This window comes from Felis catus, chromosome D3, assembly GCF_018350175.1.
Source record: "Felis catus isolate Fca126 chromosome D3, F.catus_Fca126_mat1.0, whole genome shotgun sequence".
NCBI lineage: Eukaryota > Metazoa > Chordata > Mammalia > Carnivora > Felidae > Felis > Felis catus.
Genome location: NC_058379.1, coordinates 70,117,995 through 70,136,318, shown reverse-complemented (window position 1 = coordinate 70,136,318; position 18,324 = coordinate 70,117,995). Strand labels below are relative to the sequence as shown.

General features: G+C 50.3%; 1 protein-coding gene across 3 annotated transcripts in view; it reads right to left on the bottom strand.

Annotated features, from left to right (window-relative positions):
* MAPK4 (mitogen-activated protein kinase 4) overlaps nt 1-18,324 on the bottom strand; it is a 151,651-nt gene that overhangs the window by 10,669 nt on the left and 122,658 nt on the right. For all 3 annotated transcript variants that reach the window (XM_019815272.3, XM_011287991.4, XM_045042290.1), the window contains exons 3-4: nt 2,330-2,474; nt 445-606 (exon numbers count right to left, since the gene is read on the bottom strand). In XM_019815272.3, coding sequence (XP_019670831.1) covers nt 445-606; nt 2,330-2,474 — 307 coding nt within the window. The remainder of the gene's footprint in view (nt 1-444; nt 607-2,329; nt 2,475-18,324) is intronic.

Genomic DNA, 18,324 nt, shown 5'->3' with positions numbered 1-18,324 from the left:
GGAGCCAAGAGCACACTGTATACGCTGTATGTTAGTTAACTGGACAATAAATTATATTAAAATATAAAAATGAAAAAAAACCCACCTCACATTCTCTGTACCACATCATCAAGGGGGAAAAGGTAAAGGGAGAGGAAGCAGGGCCGGAAGGAAGGCAAGTGCAAAAGATGAGAAAGAAAAAGAAGCAAAAACAGGGGTAGACTATGGGAGACCACTAACGACTGCCTTGAGGGGGGCCTGATGGCTGCACTCCAGGGGCCAGTGACGCTCAGCCTGGAAGCAGCTAGGGCGGATTCCTGCTGCAGTGGGGCGGCCTTGGCTCCTACGTCTAAGGACTGCGCTCCGTCCTTTTGGAAGGAGACCGCCCCCCCCCCCCCAGCCCCGCAGGATGAAGCCAGAGCGCGGCCTGGCCAGGGTGCTGGCCTGGATGTCCCGCGGAGGTACCTTCGCTGTTCACTTCGGGCAGCAGCTTGCGCAGCGGCCGCTTCACCTCCCAGGTGCTGCTGACGAAGGAAGGCATCACCTTGAGCAGCTCGTCTTTGTCCTCCTCCCGGATCACGGGGATGGTCTCCAGGATGAGCTGCATCTGCTCCAGCTCGTGGGCCCCTGGGGAGCCAAATACCAGATGTTACGAGGGAGCTGCCCAAGTGGCTGGGGTGAGGGAAGCCCCCAGGTGGTTCTAGGAGGCCTGGGAGGGGCAGCACAGGACAGTGGGAGCAGCGCTGGGCCGGGGGCCAGGGCACCTGGGTTCTGGTCTTCCCTCTGCCACTAACTTGCTGTGTGACTGTGGGCAGGTTGCTTGCCATCTCTGGGGCTTGGCTTTGTCAAATGTCTCTGCTTCTGGAATGGACCAGTCTGATATAGACTGATCAGCCAGAGCTAACAGCTGGGTCCAAGACTTCCCAAGTCCCCTTTCCAGATGCCTCTCTGCATGTTCTTTCACAGGCTGGGAAAGGAAATGATTTTAAAACCAGGACTGAGCCTCACCTTTTGGTTTCCAATTAGGAGGATCCCAGTGAGGAGGGGGAAATTCAGAAATAACAAATTGGCTTTGGAATGCGTCTTGGGAACTAAGTGGTACTGCTCACTCCTTCAGGCAGTGGGAGGAGGACGGGTTATGCCAGGTCTGCGGAACAGGAGTGGAGTCAGGCATTTATTCGCTCCTTCATTCATTCACTCAATAATGACTTACTGAGCACCTTCTTCCTGGCAGGCATCAGGCAGGAAGCTCGTCCTTAAGGAGCTTCCGACATCATGAGTCTCAGAACTCACAACTCCTGCCGCCCAGACACTGATGCTGTGTCAGCGCTGTGGCACTGCTGGTGAGGCTCAGGTCTCTCTCTTCCTTGTCCCCCTGGACCTCCAGACTCTTCTTATTTCCACTGCTCCCATTTTCCCTTCTGCTTGAGTACCCCTTCCATTTACCTCTACGGGTTAAATCCTTAACCAAGACTCTCCAAATTCAAGAAGTCCCCAGACTCATCTAGCTGCTCAGAGGGCCCTCCCCTTACCACCAATTCCTACAGGACTCCCATCTGCCGGAAGCTGGTGGCCTATGGTGGGGCCCTTCCATGTCCCCTGACGACGCCCTGTGTAGCACTAAGCACGTGTGGATGCTGTGGTGCTGCCCCAGCGAGTGCCTATAGCTCAGGTTCTATTCTGAAGCGGCCCCTTTGGCTGCCCCCACGGAGGACAGCTCAGGGACTCTGGGAGCCCCCTGAGGGGCCCCTGTCCAAATGAACACTCCAGACCAACTGCTCATAGTCGCAGGGAGAGAGGAGGAAGAGGCTGAAAATGTAGGATAGATGTTTTCAGGGGTCTATCTCAAGGTGTCTGAGTATAAGTAGTCACTTGATTTTGAAAGTTCTGTGCTCAGTAGACTATTTTTAGCCTCTCCAGTATTTTGCCTGAAATGATAATAAGGTGCCTCCAAGTAGCTCCATAAGGCTGTGAAGGTAATTTCCTTTTTTTAATTTTTGAAGTTTATTTATTTATTTGGAGAGAGAGAGAGAGAGCAATGGAGGGGCAGAGCGAGAGGGAGAGAGAGAGAATTGCAAGCAGGCTCCGCGCTGTCAGCACAGAGTCGGAGTGGGGGCTCGATCTCAGGATCAATGAGATCGTGACCTGAGCTGAAATCAAGAAGAGTTGGACGCTTAAGCGACTGAGCCACCCAGATGACCCCATACAGGTCATTTTAAAGAGAAAGACCAGGATGTTTTGTGATTGGCATGCTGTGTTTTTTTTTTTCTTCTTCTTTTTTTGCACTCAGTTTGCCCTTTTTACAGAACGCCACTAGAGGAGAAGTCAGATGACACGGCTAGTGACTTACCGGCAAAGAGCATTCTCCCCGTGAGCATCTCGGCCAGGATGCAGCCGGCGGCCCACATGTCGATGGCTTTGGTGTAGTTGTTCGGGGAGAGGAGCAGGCGTGGTGAGCGGTACCACTTAGTTACCAACCCTTCCGACAGATAGCCCTGGAAGACAAATAAAACCCAGTTCTGATGATCAGCCATGTGTAGATACCCTCTGTCCCAAGCACCTCCTTCGAGGATCTCTCCCCATCCGAAGGCAGCACCCCTTTCTGGATCCCTTCACTGTTGAATCTTACCTGAGTCCCAGGGGTCCTCCTCTGTGGACAGGGAGGCAACATACCAATATTTCAGAAAGAATACTTTCCCACCCCAACTTGATGTAACCATGCAGAACAAATCTGCCCTCATCTAGTAAGAAGATGGATAAATAGGAACCATAGTCAAGTTCATTACCACCATCAATGGAGTAATGATGAGAACCTGGAATTTCATTTATCCAGTGACTGCATCTCAGAAATAGCCCTACATTTGAAATCAAGCCAGTTACTTTGGTGCTGATGAGTAGAATTAATGTGGCTACAATGTCAGAGACACCGAGCCCCTGCTGAAGATGGATAAGGCCAGCTTCGTAATGGGTGCAGGTGAACAGCATATGGAAATGGCCCTAAATGGCAGAGTGGACACAGCTTTGGTTGGCTCAGAGGATTCTGGGAGTTCTACAGCGTGTCTTTTTGGCAGACAGGTGTACTAGCTGACTTCAGCCACTGCTCAGGGATTTGTGCTCTGGGATCGAATCCTTCCCTACAAGATATGGTGATGACCTAAGTGTTTTAGCACAGAATGGAAAATATAGCCAGGCAATTTGGAAATTGTTTTCTACATAATTCAGAACGTTTACCCCACAATGTAACCTGTGAGGTGTCCATTTGGATTACCTGGAACAGTCTCTTTAAATTGAGAAGGTAGACCCATTTTGGGGTCAAGGTGAGACAATTCAGACTGAGGGGATACCATGGGAGACTTTAGGGATGGTCTTGTTATCTGCTGATGGAACCCCCCATTTAGCATTTGAGTTGTCCTTTTTACTGACTGAAGAGGTATCACAGACCCAGGCTAAAGCAGATGAAAACTTAAGAAGCCCAAATACCCAGGAGCTTTTGATCAACATCTAGACTCTCTTTATGTGTTAAGCAAAGATTTATTAAATGTTTGAAACCTTCTGAGAGCCTGCATTTATGACAGTGGTTTTCTCTCCTCTGTGGCACATACTTCCTCAGAGTAGGGCCTCAAACTGGTGGAGGGAAGCGAGGAGAGAGGAAATGACACAGAGCTTCCCCGATCTCAATGCTCCGACCCAAATGGACGCCTTACAATCCCCTCATGTCCCCTTCTGGTCACCTGCCTTTCCCCCAGCCCCCTAGCGACCACTGCTTTCTGTCCTCTAGTTTTGCTTTGTACAGAATGTCCTATAAATGGAGTCATAGCTGCTTTTTGAGGTTAAATTCCTTCCATTAGCATAATGCAGCCAGACTCATACATGTTGTTGTATGTGCAGTAGGTTGTTAGGAGTTTAAGTTTGATTCTAAAAACTACAGACACTTGGGATGCCTGGCTGGCTCAGTCAGTAGAGCATGCAACTCTTGATCTCAGGGTTGTGAGTTCAACCCCCATGTTGGGTGTAGAGATTACTTAAAAAGAAAAAAAATCTTAGGGCACCTTGGTGGCTCAGTTGGTTAAGTGTCCGACTCTTGGTTTTGGCTCAGGTCATGATCTCATGGTTCATGAGTTCAAGCCCCACACTGGGTTCTGCACTGACAGTATGGAGCCTGCTTGGGATTCTCCCACCCCCACCCTGCCCACCCCCATCTCAAAACAAATAAAAATTAAAAAAAAAATACATAAAAGAAAATCTTAAAAAAAGTTACAGACACAAGCCAAACTGTAGAAGTTCACTTCTGGGTGGGCGGTTCGTAAATAAAGAATGGTTCTGATTTATTTTCTAGTCAGAGGCTGAGACTGCCAGAGACTAAAGTGGAGTCACCCAGAGGGGAGGTGATATAAGGGGAGTTTTCTCTGATATGTAAATGAACAGTCTTTTAGGGAATGGAATTTCCTGTAATTAACTTCTGGCTCTCTGCAGCATCTAGGACTGCAGTGGGCACACAGAGGGGTGGGGGTGCGGGGGCTCCCTTCCAGAAATACATGCCTTGAAAGTAAAACAATGATGTTTGCCTGGGCAATGCTGCCCCTGGGCCAGAAATAAGGGCCAGGCCATGACAGCAGCTAAGAAAGTTCACTCACAGCTCTTACTTTTGAATGAAAATCTAGAACCTGATGCTTTTTCCTTAACCGCTAGCTGCCGCTTCCCTCTGGTTACTTGCCTCTCAAGCCCTTTTGAAAATATAGAGAAGACATACTGATGTGTTTCAGAAGCCATAGGGCAGAGGAGAATTTGGGAACCAACAGGAGGCTCTCTTCCTGGTTGGTGGGGCAGACCTGGGGACATGGTGGCAGGGGTCCTGCCCTCAGCTGGGATGAGCCTGCGGTGTCTGAGCAAGAGTGGCTCTGGGACCCACAGCATACTGGTGATCTGAATTCAAGAAAGTTTCAGTGAGTGATTGGGCAAAAGTCAGAATCCTCTAGAATGAAAAGAAAATATCTTTAAAGAATATCCAGGAGTGGAGACTCAGTTTTATCAGAAGGGCTCACGAATCAGTAAGTACATCGGCTCAACTGATATCCTTAAATGGCTTTCCTGCCAGAGCCTGCGGGTGGGGACAGTTGTAGAGGAGCCTGTCCTCAATCATCAGACCTGGTCTCACACGGTGCACTGTCGAGCGAGCCGGAAGGCATCACGGCTCCGAGGGGACAGGAAACCAACACTCCTACACTTCTCCACGGCCACCTCTCAGCACGTGAGAGGCAAGACTGGAGTTGCCCTTTCCCGAGGGTCCCTTTCCTCCTGCCACCCCATCCCTTGGTGTTCCGGTGGGAAGCTGATTCTGGAGGTGCTGCTGGGGGGGCGGTTGGACAGGGTTTCCCATTGAGACCCCATCACAGGGCCATCGGGCCTTCTTCATCTATTGCTCTGACCAGTCCATTTTGCTTCTTTGTAGCATCAGGTACAGCCAAGGGGAGGCTTTGATTTTGCAAAAGCATCGTAGGTGTTTGGGAAATAATCTAGCAGCAGCCGGCCTCTGAGGAGGGTAATTAGGGACCCCCGACAGATCCAACGGGAAGGTATAATTAATGCTCTGAGCATCTTCTTTGCAGAGAGAGCAGGGGGCACTGTGCTCAGTCCCAGCTGCCTGCCAGGGAATGGAGAACAGCCTTGCTCACCCTCACCCCAGAAGGGTGGGCCCCGGCCCGCTGCTCCAGCGAGCGAGCACAGGGTGGGCTCCCGGTCTGGGCCACTTGTTTCTATGCCTCCACCCGCTCTGAGCCTGATCTCTTGTGTCTGGGAGACAGAAGGAAGGTTGGGGGAGAAGCATGTTCCAATAAGCCTTCCATTTCACCCTTCTGGCCCCTCATGAGGAGAGGGCGAATTTAAATGGGGACACAGTCCCTGAAGAATGAAAGCCCAGGCCACAGTAGCTGAGTGTGTGGTGTGGGGAGGACAAGGTGGGAAGGTTGGTTTCTCCCCTCATACTGAATGGCTGCTTAGGGCTACCCCTGCGTCCAGGCCAGGCTGGGGGGCGGGGGTTCCGACAGCCTCACCTCCTCTACCAGAAGTCTCTGCCAGGTGTTGTCCCTGTGTGTGGAAATGAAGGTGATGATTAAAACCTTCCCTGCCTTCAAAGAGTGTATAATGCGGTCAAAAAGATGAAATACTGACTATGATTGTCGGAAGGATAAGGAAATGATCTTGGTCAACATTTACGTGGGACTTGCTCTGTGCCGAGCGCTGTGTTAGCATTTTACATGCATTCATTCTGTAGTCTTCCCATCAGCCTCTCGATGCAGGCTCTTCACAGAGTAGTAACACAACCCGCCCAAGGTCATATGACCAGGAAGTGGCCCAGGATGTCTGGCTCCAGAGTCACGCTCTAACCTGTACGTTGCTGGACCTCCACCACACCGCACATCAGAGTCCTGGTAAGCAGCGAGGAAGAGGCATACTTAGAACGCACAGGGGCATGTCCGTTTAGCGGTGGGTCAGGGAAGACTCCACGCCGATGAGGTTCGAGCTGGTCTTAAAGGATGGGGACATCTTAGGTAGTTTTGTGGTGACAATGGGCACCAGTGTGAGTAAAGATGGGGGTGGGGGGGGAAGACCTGGAATGTGTTCAGGGCACAGAGAGAAATCTGGGCATGTGGACAAATGGGACGAGGGAAGAGGCAGAGGAGAATGATCTTTGTTCTGAAAGTTAGTGGTTGCCAAGGACCCCCAACAATGGGAACCAGGGGAAGTGCTTGTGAGATGTACAGATCGCCCAAAGTTACTGGCTTGGAGTCATGGAGGTCCATCTTGAATGAGCTCCCCAGGGAACCCGTGAGCCCCCCCCCCCCCCCCCCCCAGTTTGAAAACACCAGGAAGAACAAAGGAGGGCTGCAGAATTGGGGAAGGAGGGGTCGTGAGTAGGACAGGAGCTTCACTTTACGCTGGGAGAGGTCGCTCTGCTTTTCCCGTTGGCCCTGGGCAGGCCTTCCTCCTACGGTATGGCTCTTGCGGATTCTTAGTACCGGGGAGGGTGTTGTGGAGCACAGCAGTTACAGGCTCTGCAGTCCTGTTGCTCGCAGCCTGAAGAAACCTGCAAGCCCTGGCCGACAGCAAGACGTTACTCTCTGGATAGCAGGGGATCATGGGGCTCAGGAAGGCCTTGGGAAAGCCCCCGGGCACCGTGCTTCCTTGCAGCACACAAATACACCCCTGTCTGATCTAGAAGAAACTAGGTCAAGGGAAAAAGAAATCAGGCTATGGAGGAGAAGAATTTTTAGCCTCAGGGGTCAATGGGGGTGTTGCATGGATGCTGTGATTCTTGTGGACGTGCTAGTTCCCAGAAGACCTTCTGGTGAGCGTGCCATGGAAATTGAAAGAATACACACAAGGAATGGGAAAGTCACACACAGAAGGGGGGGGGGGGTGGCATGAGAGCTGCCTTTAGGCATTTGCAAGTCTATCATATGGATGAGGAGTGAAGCTTGTTCGCTGAGACTCTGGGGACACACGTGAGCCAAAGCGTGAGACAGAAATCTATGTAATACGATAATAATAGCTAACATTTACCGAACTCCTCAAACTGCTCTGCTTCATATGGATCAACTCACTTCATCCTCATAACACCCCCATGAGGTAGGGACTCTCATTATATCCATTTTTACAGAGAGGAATCTGAGGCACAGAGAGGGGAAGCACTCTATCTATGGTCACACAGGCTGTAAGAGACAAGCTGGGTTCCACCCCAGGCTGTGCGGATGTAGCACCCCCCATCTGAATATGCAGCTCTGCTGCCTTTCACGTGAGGAAACCCTCTAAAGCTAAGTGGGGGACTGGGCTCCTAACAGGCTGAGGTGTCCGGGCGCAGCACGGATAAGCTCGTGGAGAGACGTGCCAACACCACTCTCCTGGTGGACATCTAGAGCACAGCTTCCAAGACTGTGGTGTGCACTCGAATACTCAGGGGTCCGGGCTGATTGAAAGCAGATTCCGTTCCATCAGGGGAACAAGGTGATGCCGATGCTGCAGCACTGACCTTGGACCAGGAAAGCCATCGCTGACCTTTAATATCACGCCTTGCCCTAAGGAATTATGATCTGCCTTGCTCGCAGGCCAGGCAGATTTCTCATTCAGAGCAGCAGGCTGACCTATAATAGGGGTTAATTCTTTGTGTTACAGACACCCATCAAAAGATCATTTAGAAAAACAACACTCTCCCAGAGGCCCCTCTAAGCACAGAGGTACGGTCCCCTGCTCTCCAGTCTTTTCCCCCTGAAGGTATAATTCTTACTTGTGCCAATATCTGTATCAGGCGTGCTAGAAGCCTTTTTAAAAAGAAAGAACACCACAGCCAAATAGCCGTTCTTATTGTTGACTCCACACTCATTCTATTAAACTCATTTCCATGAAAATGTGCAGCAGGGAACCTCTCAAGCCGAGGAAAGGAACACATAATCTTAAAAGCCAAGTGCACAGCACAATCCTTAGTAAGTCATCGGGTACATTCTGTTTATGCAGCTGAAATGCACACGGGGGAAGGAATAATATGGTTAAATCAGCTGCGCTGAGTTTTCATTACCTTCAAGATGCCCTAAATGCTCATATGTCCCCTTTTTTCAGGGCTGCCCCTTCCCCATTCCATGCTCTAGGGGATCCTGTCCAATGAAATTCACAGTCTCTGCCTAGGTTTCCATGGAAATCAACCAAAGCCCAGTTAAGTTCCTATAGGTCTGCAGACTCCATGTGGTTACCTGTCTTTATATTTAAAAAAATTGTGATAGAACCACTTTTTTAAAAAAGAATTTATTCTCGGGGTGCCTGGGTGGCTCAGTCGGTTAAGCGTCCAGCTCTTGGTTTTGGCTCAGGTCACGATCTCATGGTTTGGGGGATGGAGCCTGGCGTCGGGCTCCTCTCTGGTAGGTGCGGAGCCTGCTTGGGATCCTCTCTCTCTGCCCCTCCCCCACTCACTCTGTCTCTCAGAAGAAATAAACTTAAAAAAGAATTTTTTTTAATACTTTATTTTCAACTGTGGCAAAATACACTCAACATAAAATTCACCATCGTAAGCAGTTTTAAGTGTACAATTCAGCGACACCGAGTAGGTTCACACTGTTGTGAATCCATCCATCCATCTCACGCAGTGAGTCTGTACCCATGCAAGACGATCCCAGACTGCGTGCCCCCGGCCCCTGGCAACCACCCGTCTACTTCGTCTCTGTCAATCTGACTGTACCGTTTTTTTGTCACTGGCTTATTTCTCTCAGCATAATCTACTTCCCCTTACCTTTAGGCAGCAGGAAAGTGGGAGCAACGGGGTGGGCTTCCTTTTAAAAAGCACTTTCTTGAAATGCAGTTGCCTTCTAGTTCAACTACAGCTTGCATCACAGGTAAAAGCTCCGGCCATGACCCTCATGGGGTCCAAACCACGAAGTCTGAATTCTACCACAGTTCAAAGACATGACAAAATGTTTTGTTTGTTTGGAGATGTACCGGGATCGCCGGCTGTCCTCCCGCCATCGTCACCAGGGATGCGCCGCTGAGCTGGTTAGAGAGGTCGATGGAGGGAAGGCTTGTTAAGCTGCTTCAGCCTCAGTTTCCCCATCTGCTTGAGTTCCTGGTCTCCAAGTTTCCCTCTGCGGGGCGCTAGAGTCCTAGGATGCTGCACCACAACACAGCAAACTTTAAATGAGGGGCCCTGCTGGGCCAAAGTGGCTCATTTTTAATGGGCTGGTCTGTGAGCAAAGACTCCTTTTAGGAAGATGCATTAACTGCCAGGCCATAATCAGACATTTGTCTCGCTGACTTTCACAGGGCAATCTGGCAGCACCCTGGGGCAGCTGCTCTCAAAACTGCTACCCATCAGAAGCACCTGGGGAACTTCAGAGAATCCCGATTCTTAGGCCACCTGCCATAGCAATGACGTCAGAATCTCTGCGGGTAGGCCCCGAGCATTAGTACTTTTTAAAACTCCCCAGGTGATTTCGGTTTATAGCCACACTTGAGAACCAGTGTCCCATAGATCTTGGTCCACCTGCTTTGAAGGGTAAACAGTGTTTTCAAGGTTCCCCAATTAGTGCAGCTTCTATTTTTAGCTCCTCTCAGGATGAGATGAATCCTTGAAGAGCCACAGAGGTCTTCTCCGGGCAGCTGACCCCAAGGAAGTAAAAATTTACTGGAAAGCAACCTATAATAACAACGGCTGCCATTTATTGAAAACGTACCATATGCTAGGCACTACGCCAAGTGCTACTTTATTATTGGCCCATTTCATTATTAAAATGACCCTGTGAGAAAAGTATAGAGCGGTGAATAACTTGGCCAAGGCCAGATGAGCTAAAAGTTGGCAGTGCTGAGATTCAATCCCAGCAGCGAACAAAACGAAGTCCCTATAATCACGGAGCATCCTTGTTAGCAGGACAGATAGATGAACAAATGAATGTATAACATGTCCGGTGAAGATAGTACTAGGAATGAAAATAAACCAGGGTAAGGAGATAGAGTGAAGGATTAGGTGGGTGGTCCGGGAAAGCCTCTGTGATAAGCGGACATCAGTGACTCTCGTAGCCGTAGGGGGAACATCAAAGATGTTGATCTGTGAGTCCCAAGTCTTCCTTTCTGTCCCCCACCTCCATCCCCAAATGAGAGCAGCACTTTCAACTTTCTCCCCTCACCTAGCAAACCCTTGGAGATCTCCTTGGAGATCTCTCAACAACATCCAGATAAAAGTAACTGAGAACATCTTTATGCGGGGTAGAACTAACGTCTGTGGAACACCCATTATGCACAAGGGATTTTTCTTTTTTTTCTTTTTGCCAGCATTAGCTCAGCTAATGTAAAAATAAATATATATTTTTTTCATTTTCTATATGGGGAAATTATTGCAGCCCCTACATCCTCTGCCTGGCTTGATAGGCCCACAGTGGAACCTCAGGAATCGACTGCCAGTCAATAAATTATTTGGAGGTTTGCTGGCCATGTGACTATCACAGGGCAAGGGTAACAGCCATGTTCAACTCCAGCCCTCTGAAATCTTGGGGCTCCCTCAGGTGTGAGCTGCGGCTGTGAATCTCCATCTGACATTATCTTGAGGCTGCATTGTGGTAGCTGGGCCCTTTGTGCTGCTAATCTTGCTGGGGGTCAACCCGGAGGTCAGACTCAGCACCTTAGTGCATCGTTCCCCCCTCCATTCTCAAAAAGAAAGAGAAGGCTAACCCCAGGGCACTGTGGAGTAAGGTGTACAATAATAATGAACATTGGCCAGGGGCTGACCACGTGGCAGGTACCATTCCGAGCTCTCTGTGTTCTTTCATGATTGTCATGGTAGTCTCACAGCGTGGGCACTATCACTGTCCCCGCTCTTTGGCAGGGAGTTGAGGCAGGGAAGTCAACGACCCAGTACCAACATCACCCAGTCCCACAGCAGACAGTTCTGTTCCTATTTCTGGCCTTCCCCTCACAGCTGCTCATATACCATCCCTTCCCAGAGGATAAGAATTCTCCCCCGTTTAGTTTACAGAGCATGCTCAGAAGAATAAATGGAACTTTCTTGGGCTTTCCTTTCTCAGAAGGCTCTGAGGTATAAATCACGACCTTTGTTAAAGATAACGAAGATGGAGGGGTGCCTGGGTGGCTCATCTGGTTAGGCATCTGACTTAGGTTCAGGTCATGATCTCCCCGTTGGTGAGTTCGAGGCCCTGCATGGGACTCTGCACTGACTGCACGGAGTCTGCTTGGGATTCTCTCTTTCTCCCTCTCTCTGCCCCTCCCCGACTTGTGCTTTCTCTCCCTTTCAAAATAAATACACTTAAAAAAAAGATAACTAAGAGGGAATCGAGACTAAGAAAAGTGAGATGGTCTTGCTTTTTTCTATGGAAGCAGGGTCCGGTGGAATTTAGAAGGGCGTGGCAGATTTTCGAACCCTGGGGGGGCTGGATTATACAGATGGCTGTGGGTGGGACTGGCACTAGGCCCAGGCAGCTTACCTGAAGGGGTTAGAAATCCCTATCTCAGGGGCCTTTGAAGGGCAGGAGCCTGGGGAAGTTGGCACTGGTCAGTGCTAAGCTCCTGCTGTGGGCAAGCTCCGGACAGGGTCCAGCCTGTACGTAGGAAAGGAAGTAGCTGCCTGTAGAACGTGGGAGAATGAGCCAGAAAAACTCTGCTACTTCTGAACTTGGCTACCTCTCTGTCCTGAGGCCGGAAAGTCTCCACTATAGAGTCACTGTTTTTAGTTCAGTGTTTCCCAAAATGGGTCAACATCCCCAAAATGCTGGCAGGAGGAGATAACACTGTGTGAACGAACACCCTTGGGGCAAGTGGGCAATAACGAAGAAGTTTATTTACAGTCTCAGGATCTCCTAGGTGGGGATTCAGGATATACCACCTGTCATACCTCTTTGTCCACATAACCATTGTTTTCTAGGTGTATCCTGGGGACCAATCTTTCTCCAGATGCCTTGGGAAAGACTGGGCCAGGTCCTTGTTTACACGTTTACTACCTGGGAGAGGAAACATATTGACCTATTAGCCATTGTCTTCTATTATATTAGCAAGGTCTAATGTCATCATGGCTCCTGTGGAATGAAAACTCACACTTCGAGCCTCACTTATCTCTGGGCCCCTGAGGGCAGGGACCGCTTACACCTGCTGTGCCCCAGGTCCACAGGCAGAAGAGGCTGAAGGCACAGGTGACTACATGTTACAAAAGCCCTCAGAAATGTTGGCTACTCAGAGTTCACCGAGACTCTGGCCTCAAGGGTGGGCAGTACATGCTCGTGGGGGTAGGGCAGGCCTGTTGGATGGGTGCCGTTGCCCCCTTCCCCCAACCACTGGGGAAGCACAGGCTGCAGGGGACGGAGGAGGCCTGTGGGTGGGCTGGCCGAAAGGCCCTGACACCAGCTCCAGCCCCCCTTCAATGTTGCTTCTGTCAGGGTCAGAACCCAGCTCTGGGCTCAGTAACCCTGTCTGCCCCTGCCCTCAAGAAGGGTCTTCTCTCCTTGGCCGCTGGGCTGCCTGGATCACATTGTTAATCAAGGATCACATCTTGTCTCTGCAGAAACACTTCTCTTCCAAAAAAACCCGGCAGGTCCCCAGCACACATCTCATTTCTGAAATGTCTCACTCGCTGAGGGACCGCCCGAGTCACCTGCTCTGGGGAATTCCGGTCCCATTTCAGAAGCTTTGTTGACAGGCATTTCTTAAATTTTTCTGGTGGGTCTGGCTGTGTGTGAGGGACTCTGAGTTGGGGGGCTGTCCTCAGGGAGCTTACAAGCCAATTCTGCACAGGCAGTTTGTTGGTTTGATTGCAAAGACCATCATTAAGTCAGGGACACTCAGTGCTGGGCGAGGGAAGGGTGGGGCAGTCACTGTGTGAAGAGGTGTTGGAGGCCTCTTAAAAATATGAAATTATGGGGGCGCCTGGGTGGCTCGGTCGGTTAAGCGTCCGACTTCAGCTCAGGTCACGATCTCACGGTCCGTGGGTTCGAGCCCCGCGTCGGGCTCTGTGCTGACAGCTCAGAGCCTGGAGCCTGTTTCCGATTCTGTGTCTCCCTCTCTCTCTGCCCCTCCCCCGTTCATGCTCTGTCTCTCTCTGTCTCAAAAATAAACATTAAAAAAAATATGGAAATTATGAACACAAAATCAGGTGTGAAATTGAATATTTATTTTTGAATCAGAAAACTGCAGATTAAAAATTAGAAAAAGCTGGCAAATACTATGAACATCACATAATTCACAAAAATAACATTTTTACCAATTAGCTGCTTGCCAAACTGCAGGTAGCGAACACGTGAATGTACTGCATAATCTCTGATCATCTCTTCTATGATAATTTTGTTTAAAAAACTTTTTAAGGTTTATTTTATTTTTGAGAGAGAGAGAGTGACAGAGTGCGAGCAGGGGAGGGGCAGAAAGAGGAGGGAAACAGAGAATCCCAAGCAGGCTCCAGACTCTGAGCTGTCAGCACAGAGCCCGACGTGGGGCCCAAACCCATGAACCGTGAGATCATGATCTAAGCCGATGTTGGACACTTAACTGTGCCACCCAGGCACCCCTCTGTGACAATTCTGTAATATACTTTTGTTACAGCCAGAAGTTAAAGCTAATTCAGTCTTTGAAAGATCACTGAAAAGCTAACTCAGTCTTTCCTCTATTACGGCGGACACTTTAGAATGATTGGTATTTTATAATTTTCTCTCGGCGCCAAAACTAGTCATTTGGTCAGGTCACGTAAGTTTTTAGGACTATTGTCAAGTTTGGGGCAAACCGTACCCACTAGGCACTCATCTGTACATAGGCTGTAAGATTTGGGGGCTTTTCTAGTTTTCTCATGTGGTGACTAAACTTCTATGTTTTGAATCGGTGGCACTCATTAACCAGGCTGTCGTTAACCAAGCTGGGCTGGGGGGTAGCCACAGGGGGGCTCTGCCGGGCCATTCCAGCGCGACCCAACAGGAGGGCAAGTGTGGTGGGGGGCACATCAGAATGGAAACAGACAAGTTCTTAGCTAACTGCTGTCAAAATATCTCAGTTTGCAAATAAATATTACAGAAATATACGACTACGTGAACACATCGTGAGAGGTCCTGAGTTTGCTTCGTGAACTCTGCGGTGCATCTGGCCCCCAGCAGGAATAAGGGCCAAAGAAGAGGGAGCGGCGGAGGCAGACAGGGAGGCATGTTGTCAGGATTTTCAAGATAGGGAAGCAGGTACATACTCCAGGAACCTTCCTTAGAGTAAACTATGGCAGGACCTGTCTTCTCATAGGCTGAGGCAGATTGTCTCGTCACCCCAGAGAGCTTGTAAAGAGGGGAAGATTACCGTGGAAGCCAGGGTGGTTCTGAAGGGTGTTTCTTTCCCTGCTTCCAAGGCAAGCTGGTATGATCCCCGGCCACCAGCAAAGGTCTCTGATCTCCCCTTGCCACCTGGCTGCCTTAAATTCCTTTACCAAGAGCCAAAACCCTTGGTTTCACTTTTAGAGGAACAGCCAAAAAGCACATTCCTTGGCTCCCCCAAAAGAGTATACAGTGGCTGATGACTGAAGTGAGGACAGTCCTTTGGGGAAACGCCCTTAACCTGTGAAGTGTGTTCCAACTCCAGGTCAGAACTGAATTGGAAATAGGGTCAATGCAGATGTAATTAGTTAAGAGGACCTCAACCCAGTATGACTGGTGTCCTTATTGAAAGGGGAGATTTGGACACAGACACCCACGTGGGGAGGAAGCCCTAAGGCGAAGGCAGAGATGGAGTGAAGCTTCTACAAGCCAAGACATGACAAAGACTGCCAGCAAAGTGCCGGAAGCGAGGGGACAGGCACGGAATAGAGTCTCCCTCTCAACACTTAGAGGAACCAACCCGGAGAACACCTTGGTCTCAGCCTGGTAGCGCCCAGACCTGGGAGATAATAGGTTTCTGTTCTTCAAGCCGCTCGGTTTGTGGTGCTTTGTGGACAGGAGCTCTAGCAAACGATTACCAAGCCCAGACCCCGAGATGGGTTTCATTTCATTTTCTTCCCACAATGACGATTTCCATCTGTGTTTTTAAGCAGCAAAAATCAAACTTCTCCCAAATCCTTTCTGGTGTCCCTTTTCTGCTGGTGACCTGACTCTCAGGTGCCCCCGTCTGGGGGTCCACAGCGCCCTGAAGCACTTTCCTGAGCAGGAGCACCTGGCTCTGGTGTCCCTGCAGCCTGTGCTCCCCTGCCAGACAGAGATGCCTCACATGCCGTGTTGGGAGCAGGAGGTTCAAGTCCTGGGCCAGCAGCTGACTTGCTGGTGACTTAGAGTAACTGTCTCAACCTCACTGAACCTCAGCTTCCTCATCTGCACACAACGGAGAGAACACCTCCTAAGGGTGCTGCCAGGATTAAACAGAAAATGTGTGATGCACTCCGCTTGAATACTGTCACTCTGCCCTTCCTTTCTCAGGCTCTGTTTGTTTGTTTCTAAGTTTATTTGTATTTATTTTGAGAAAGATACAGAAAGCAAGTGGGGGAGGGGCAGAAAGAGAAGGAGACAGAATCCCAAGCAGGCTCCATCCACGCTGTCAGCACAGAGCCGGATACGGGGCTTGAACTCGCGAACCACGTGATCATGACCTGAGTGGAGACCAAGAATTGGACACTTAACCGACTGAGCCACCCAGGCGCCCCCAGGCTCTGTTTTGATGGAGGCTTCAATGGTTTCCTTGTGCTTGCGATGCCCAAACTCCTCAGCGTGAGTTCTGAGGTTCTCACCCATCTGCCCTCTTCCCTTCCCAGCCTTCCAGCCTTCCACTCCCTGCTCCCCTGGAGTGACGCGCTGCCATCCGCGAGATGTCCCCCACGGTTCCCTTGCAGTTGCCCTCACCTGGAATGCCTCCTCTCTCACTCCCCACCCAGGTCCTGCCAACCCTCAAGGCTACCTTCACACCCACGCCCTCAAGGCATGCTCTTTCCCAATGAGCTCTAATTTAGAGGGAAGATGGGGCTAGAAGAGGGGGACGGGAAGGAACGTTTTCACCAAAAGACCCCTGTGCACTCATTTCACACTGGGTATTTCCTGCCACCTTGTCTGCTGTGCTGAGATTTTAGTCTGTGCGCTGGCTTTCTGGTTTGATCATCCGTGGCAGGACAGTAAACAGTGCTATTTACCCAGTGCGTTCAATTCACACTGGTTTCTGAGAGCGACCAGCTGAAGGAGAAGCGTGATTGCCCCCTTACTATACCCAGCACACACGTTTCACTGTCAGAGTCTGGTGATGGGGACAGTGACGGGACGTTAATGACTGCCATCTGGATGCCGCTCTCCTGTCTCTCTCCGAGAGGGTGGTGTGGGTGCAGGGTGAAGGAGGCGGCAGAGCCGGAGGCTGGCAATAAGGCCGTATCTTCCTGGGTACATTAGTGCCACCTATGTGGTGTCACCGAAGCCCTCTCTATGCAGATAACTCTTCCAGGAAGTCTTCTGCCGGGCCTGCTAGTCCCACGTTCAGAATAAATTGCATGGGGTAACATTCCGGGTGTGCAGGGGGGCCGCTGTTAAGACGCAGAAGGACACCTGTCATTCATTCGCCGAGGATTAAGTGTTCACAGCTGGGGAGACATAGGCGGCCACGAGCCCACTCTAAAGTGTTTACAGCGGGGCTGCTGGATGGCGAGGACACCATGGGAACAGGGACTATGGAAGGCACCAAGAGCCCCGGGTGGCCTGAGCACTTTGCGTGTGTGGGAAGTGGCTGTGGAGAAAGGAGGCCGAGAAATGCCCACCTAAGGTCGGAGGCTGGGCCCACCAGGGGCAGCTCCCAGAGAAACCGAGTCCCGCAAGACAGGGACATGCTTGGCGGAAGGGATTCGGGCTGGCTGTTTGCCAGAGAGCAGGAGGTTTACCCCATATGCATACAGTGCCACGACTTTCTTTTGATTGTAATCATTTTGGATAGAAATGTTCCCAGAATATTAAGGGCACGGTTTTCAATAGCTTCAAAGCTCTCGTTCTCTCTCATTCTTTTTTTGTTTTCTTCCAAGCAGCGGGACCTCTTTGATTCTTCCCCATCCGATGTCTCTTGCTCTTACGGAGCACTTCCTATTGAGTCAGAGGGGGGAAGTCACCGACGTGATCGTGGGCCTGCCCTGCACCCCTGTGGCAGCCCCTGGGCAGAACCCCAGGGCCCCGAGGAACACCGTTTGAAAATGTCTGGGTCGGAAAGAGCACCGGACATACCACTCATTAGTCACATAAGCCTCGGCAATCTTAGCCACTCTCAGTCTTAGTTTCCTCATCTGTAAAATGGGAGACAGCAATACAGTCCTACCTAGTCCATGGGATTCCCATGGGAATCATCCGGTAACCGAATAATCAAACCTGTGGGAAGTCACTGGACCCTGGAAAGGGCTTTACCAACCCAAGTTTCTATCATCATTCACATCATACACACAGCTGGCTTCTTAAAATAGACTGTGATTTAACACCCTTCTGCAGGGTCAAGATTTTGAACAGCAGGATCCCGAGTCCTCACACACTGCAGCTCGCGGATATCAAAGGAAGGCAGAAACCCCTCTCCAGAGCCTGACGGCTGTGATTTTTTTTTTTGGTTAATGCTGATGTCTGCCTTTTTCTCCTGTCTCCTTCCTTGTCAGACTCTCAGCTGTCACTTCTCTCTGCAGTCCCTAGTCTGTTGCCCCTAATCCATTGGGGATTTGACAACCAGATAATGAAGTTTGTTGGAATCGTGTGCAAAAGTGAGGGTACGCTGGCTCAGGTGAAATGTAGACCCTTCGTGTATGGGCTGGGCGCCCTCTGTTTAGCAGTTGAGAATCTACCCTCCATTTTGCCTGTGGCTCAGATGAATGGGGTTGCAAGACAGGATTCCTGTCCTTGCTCACGA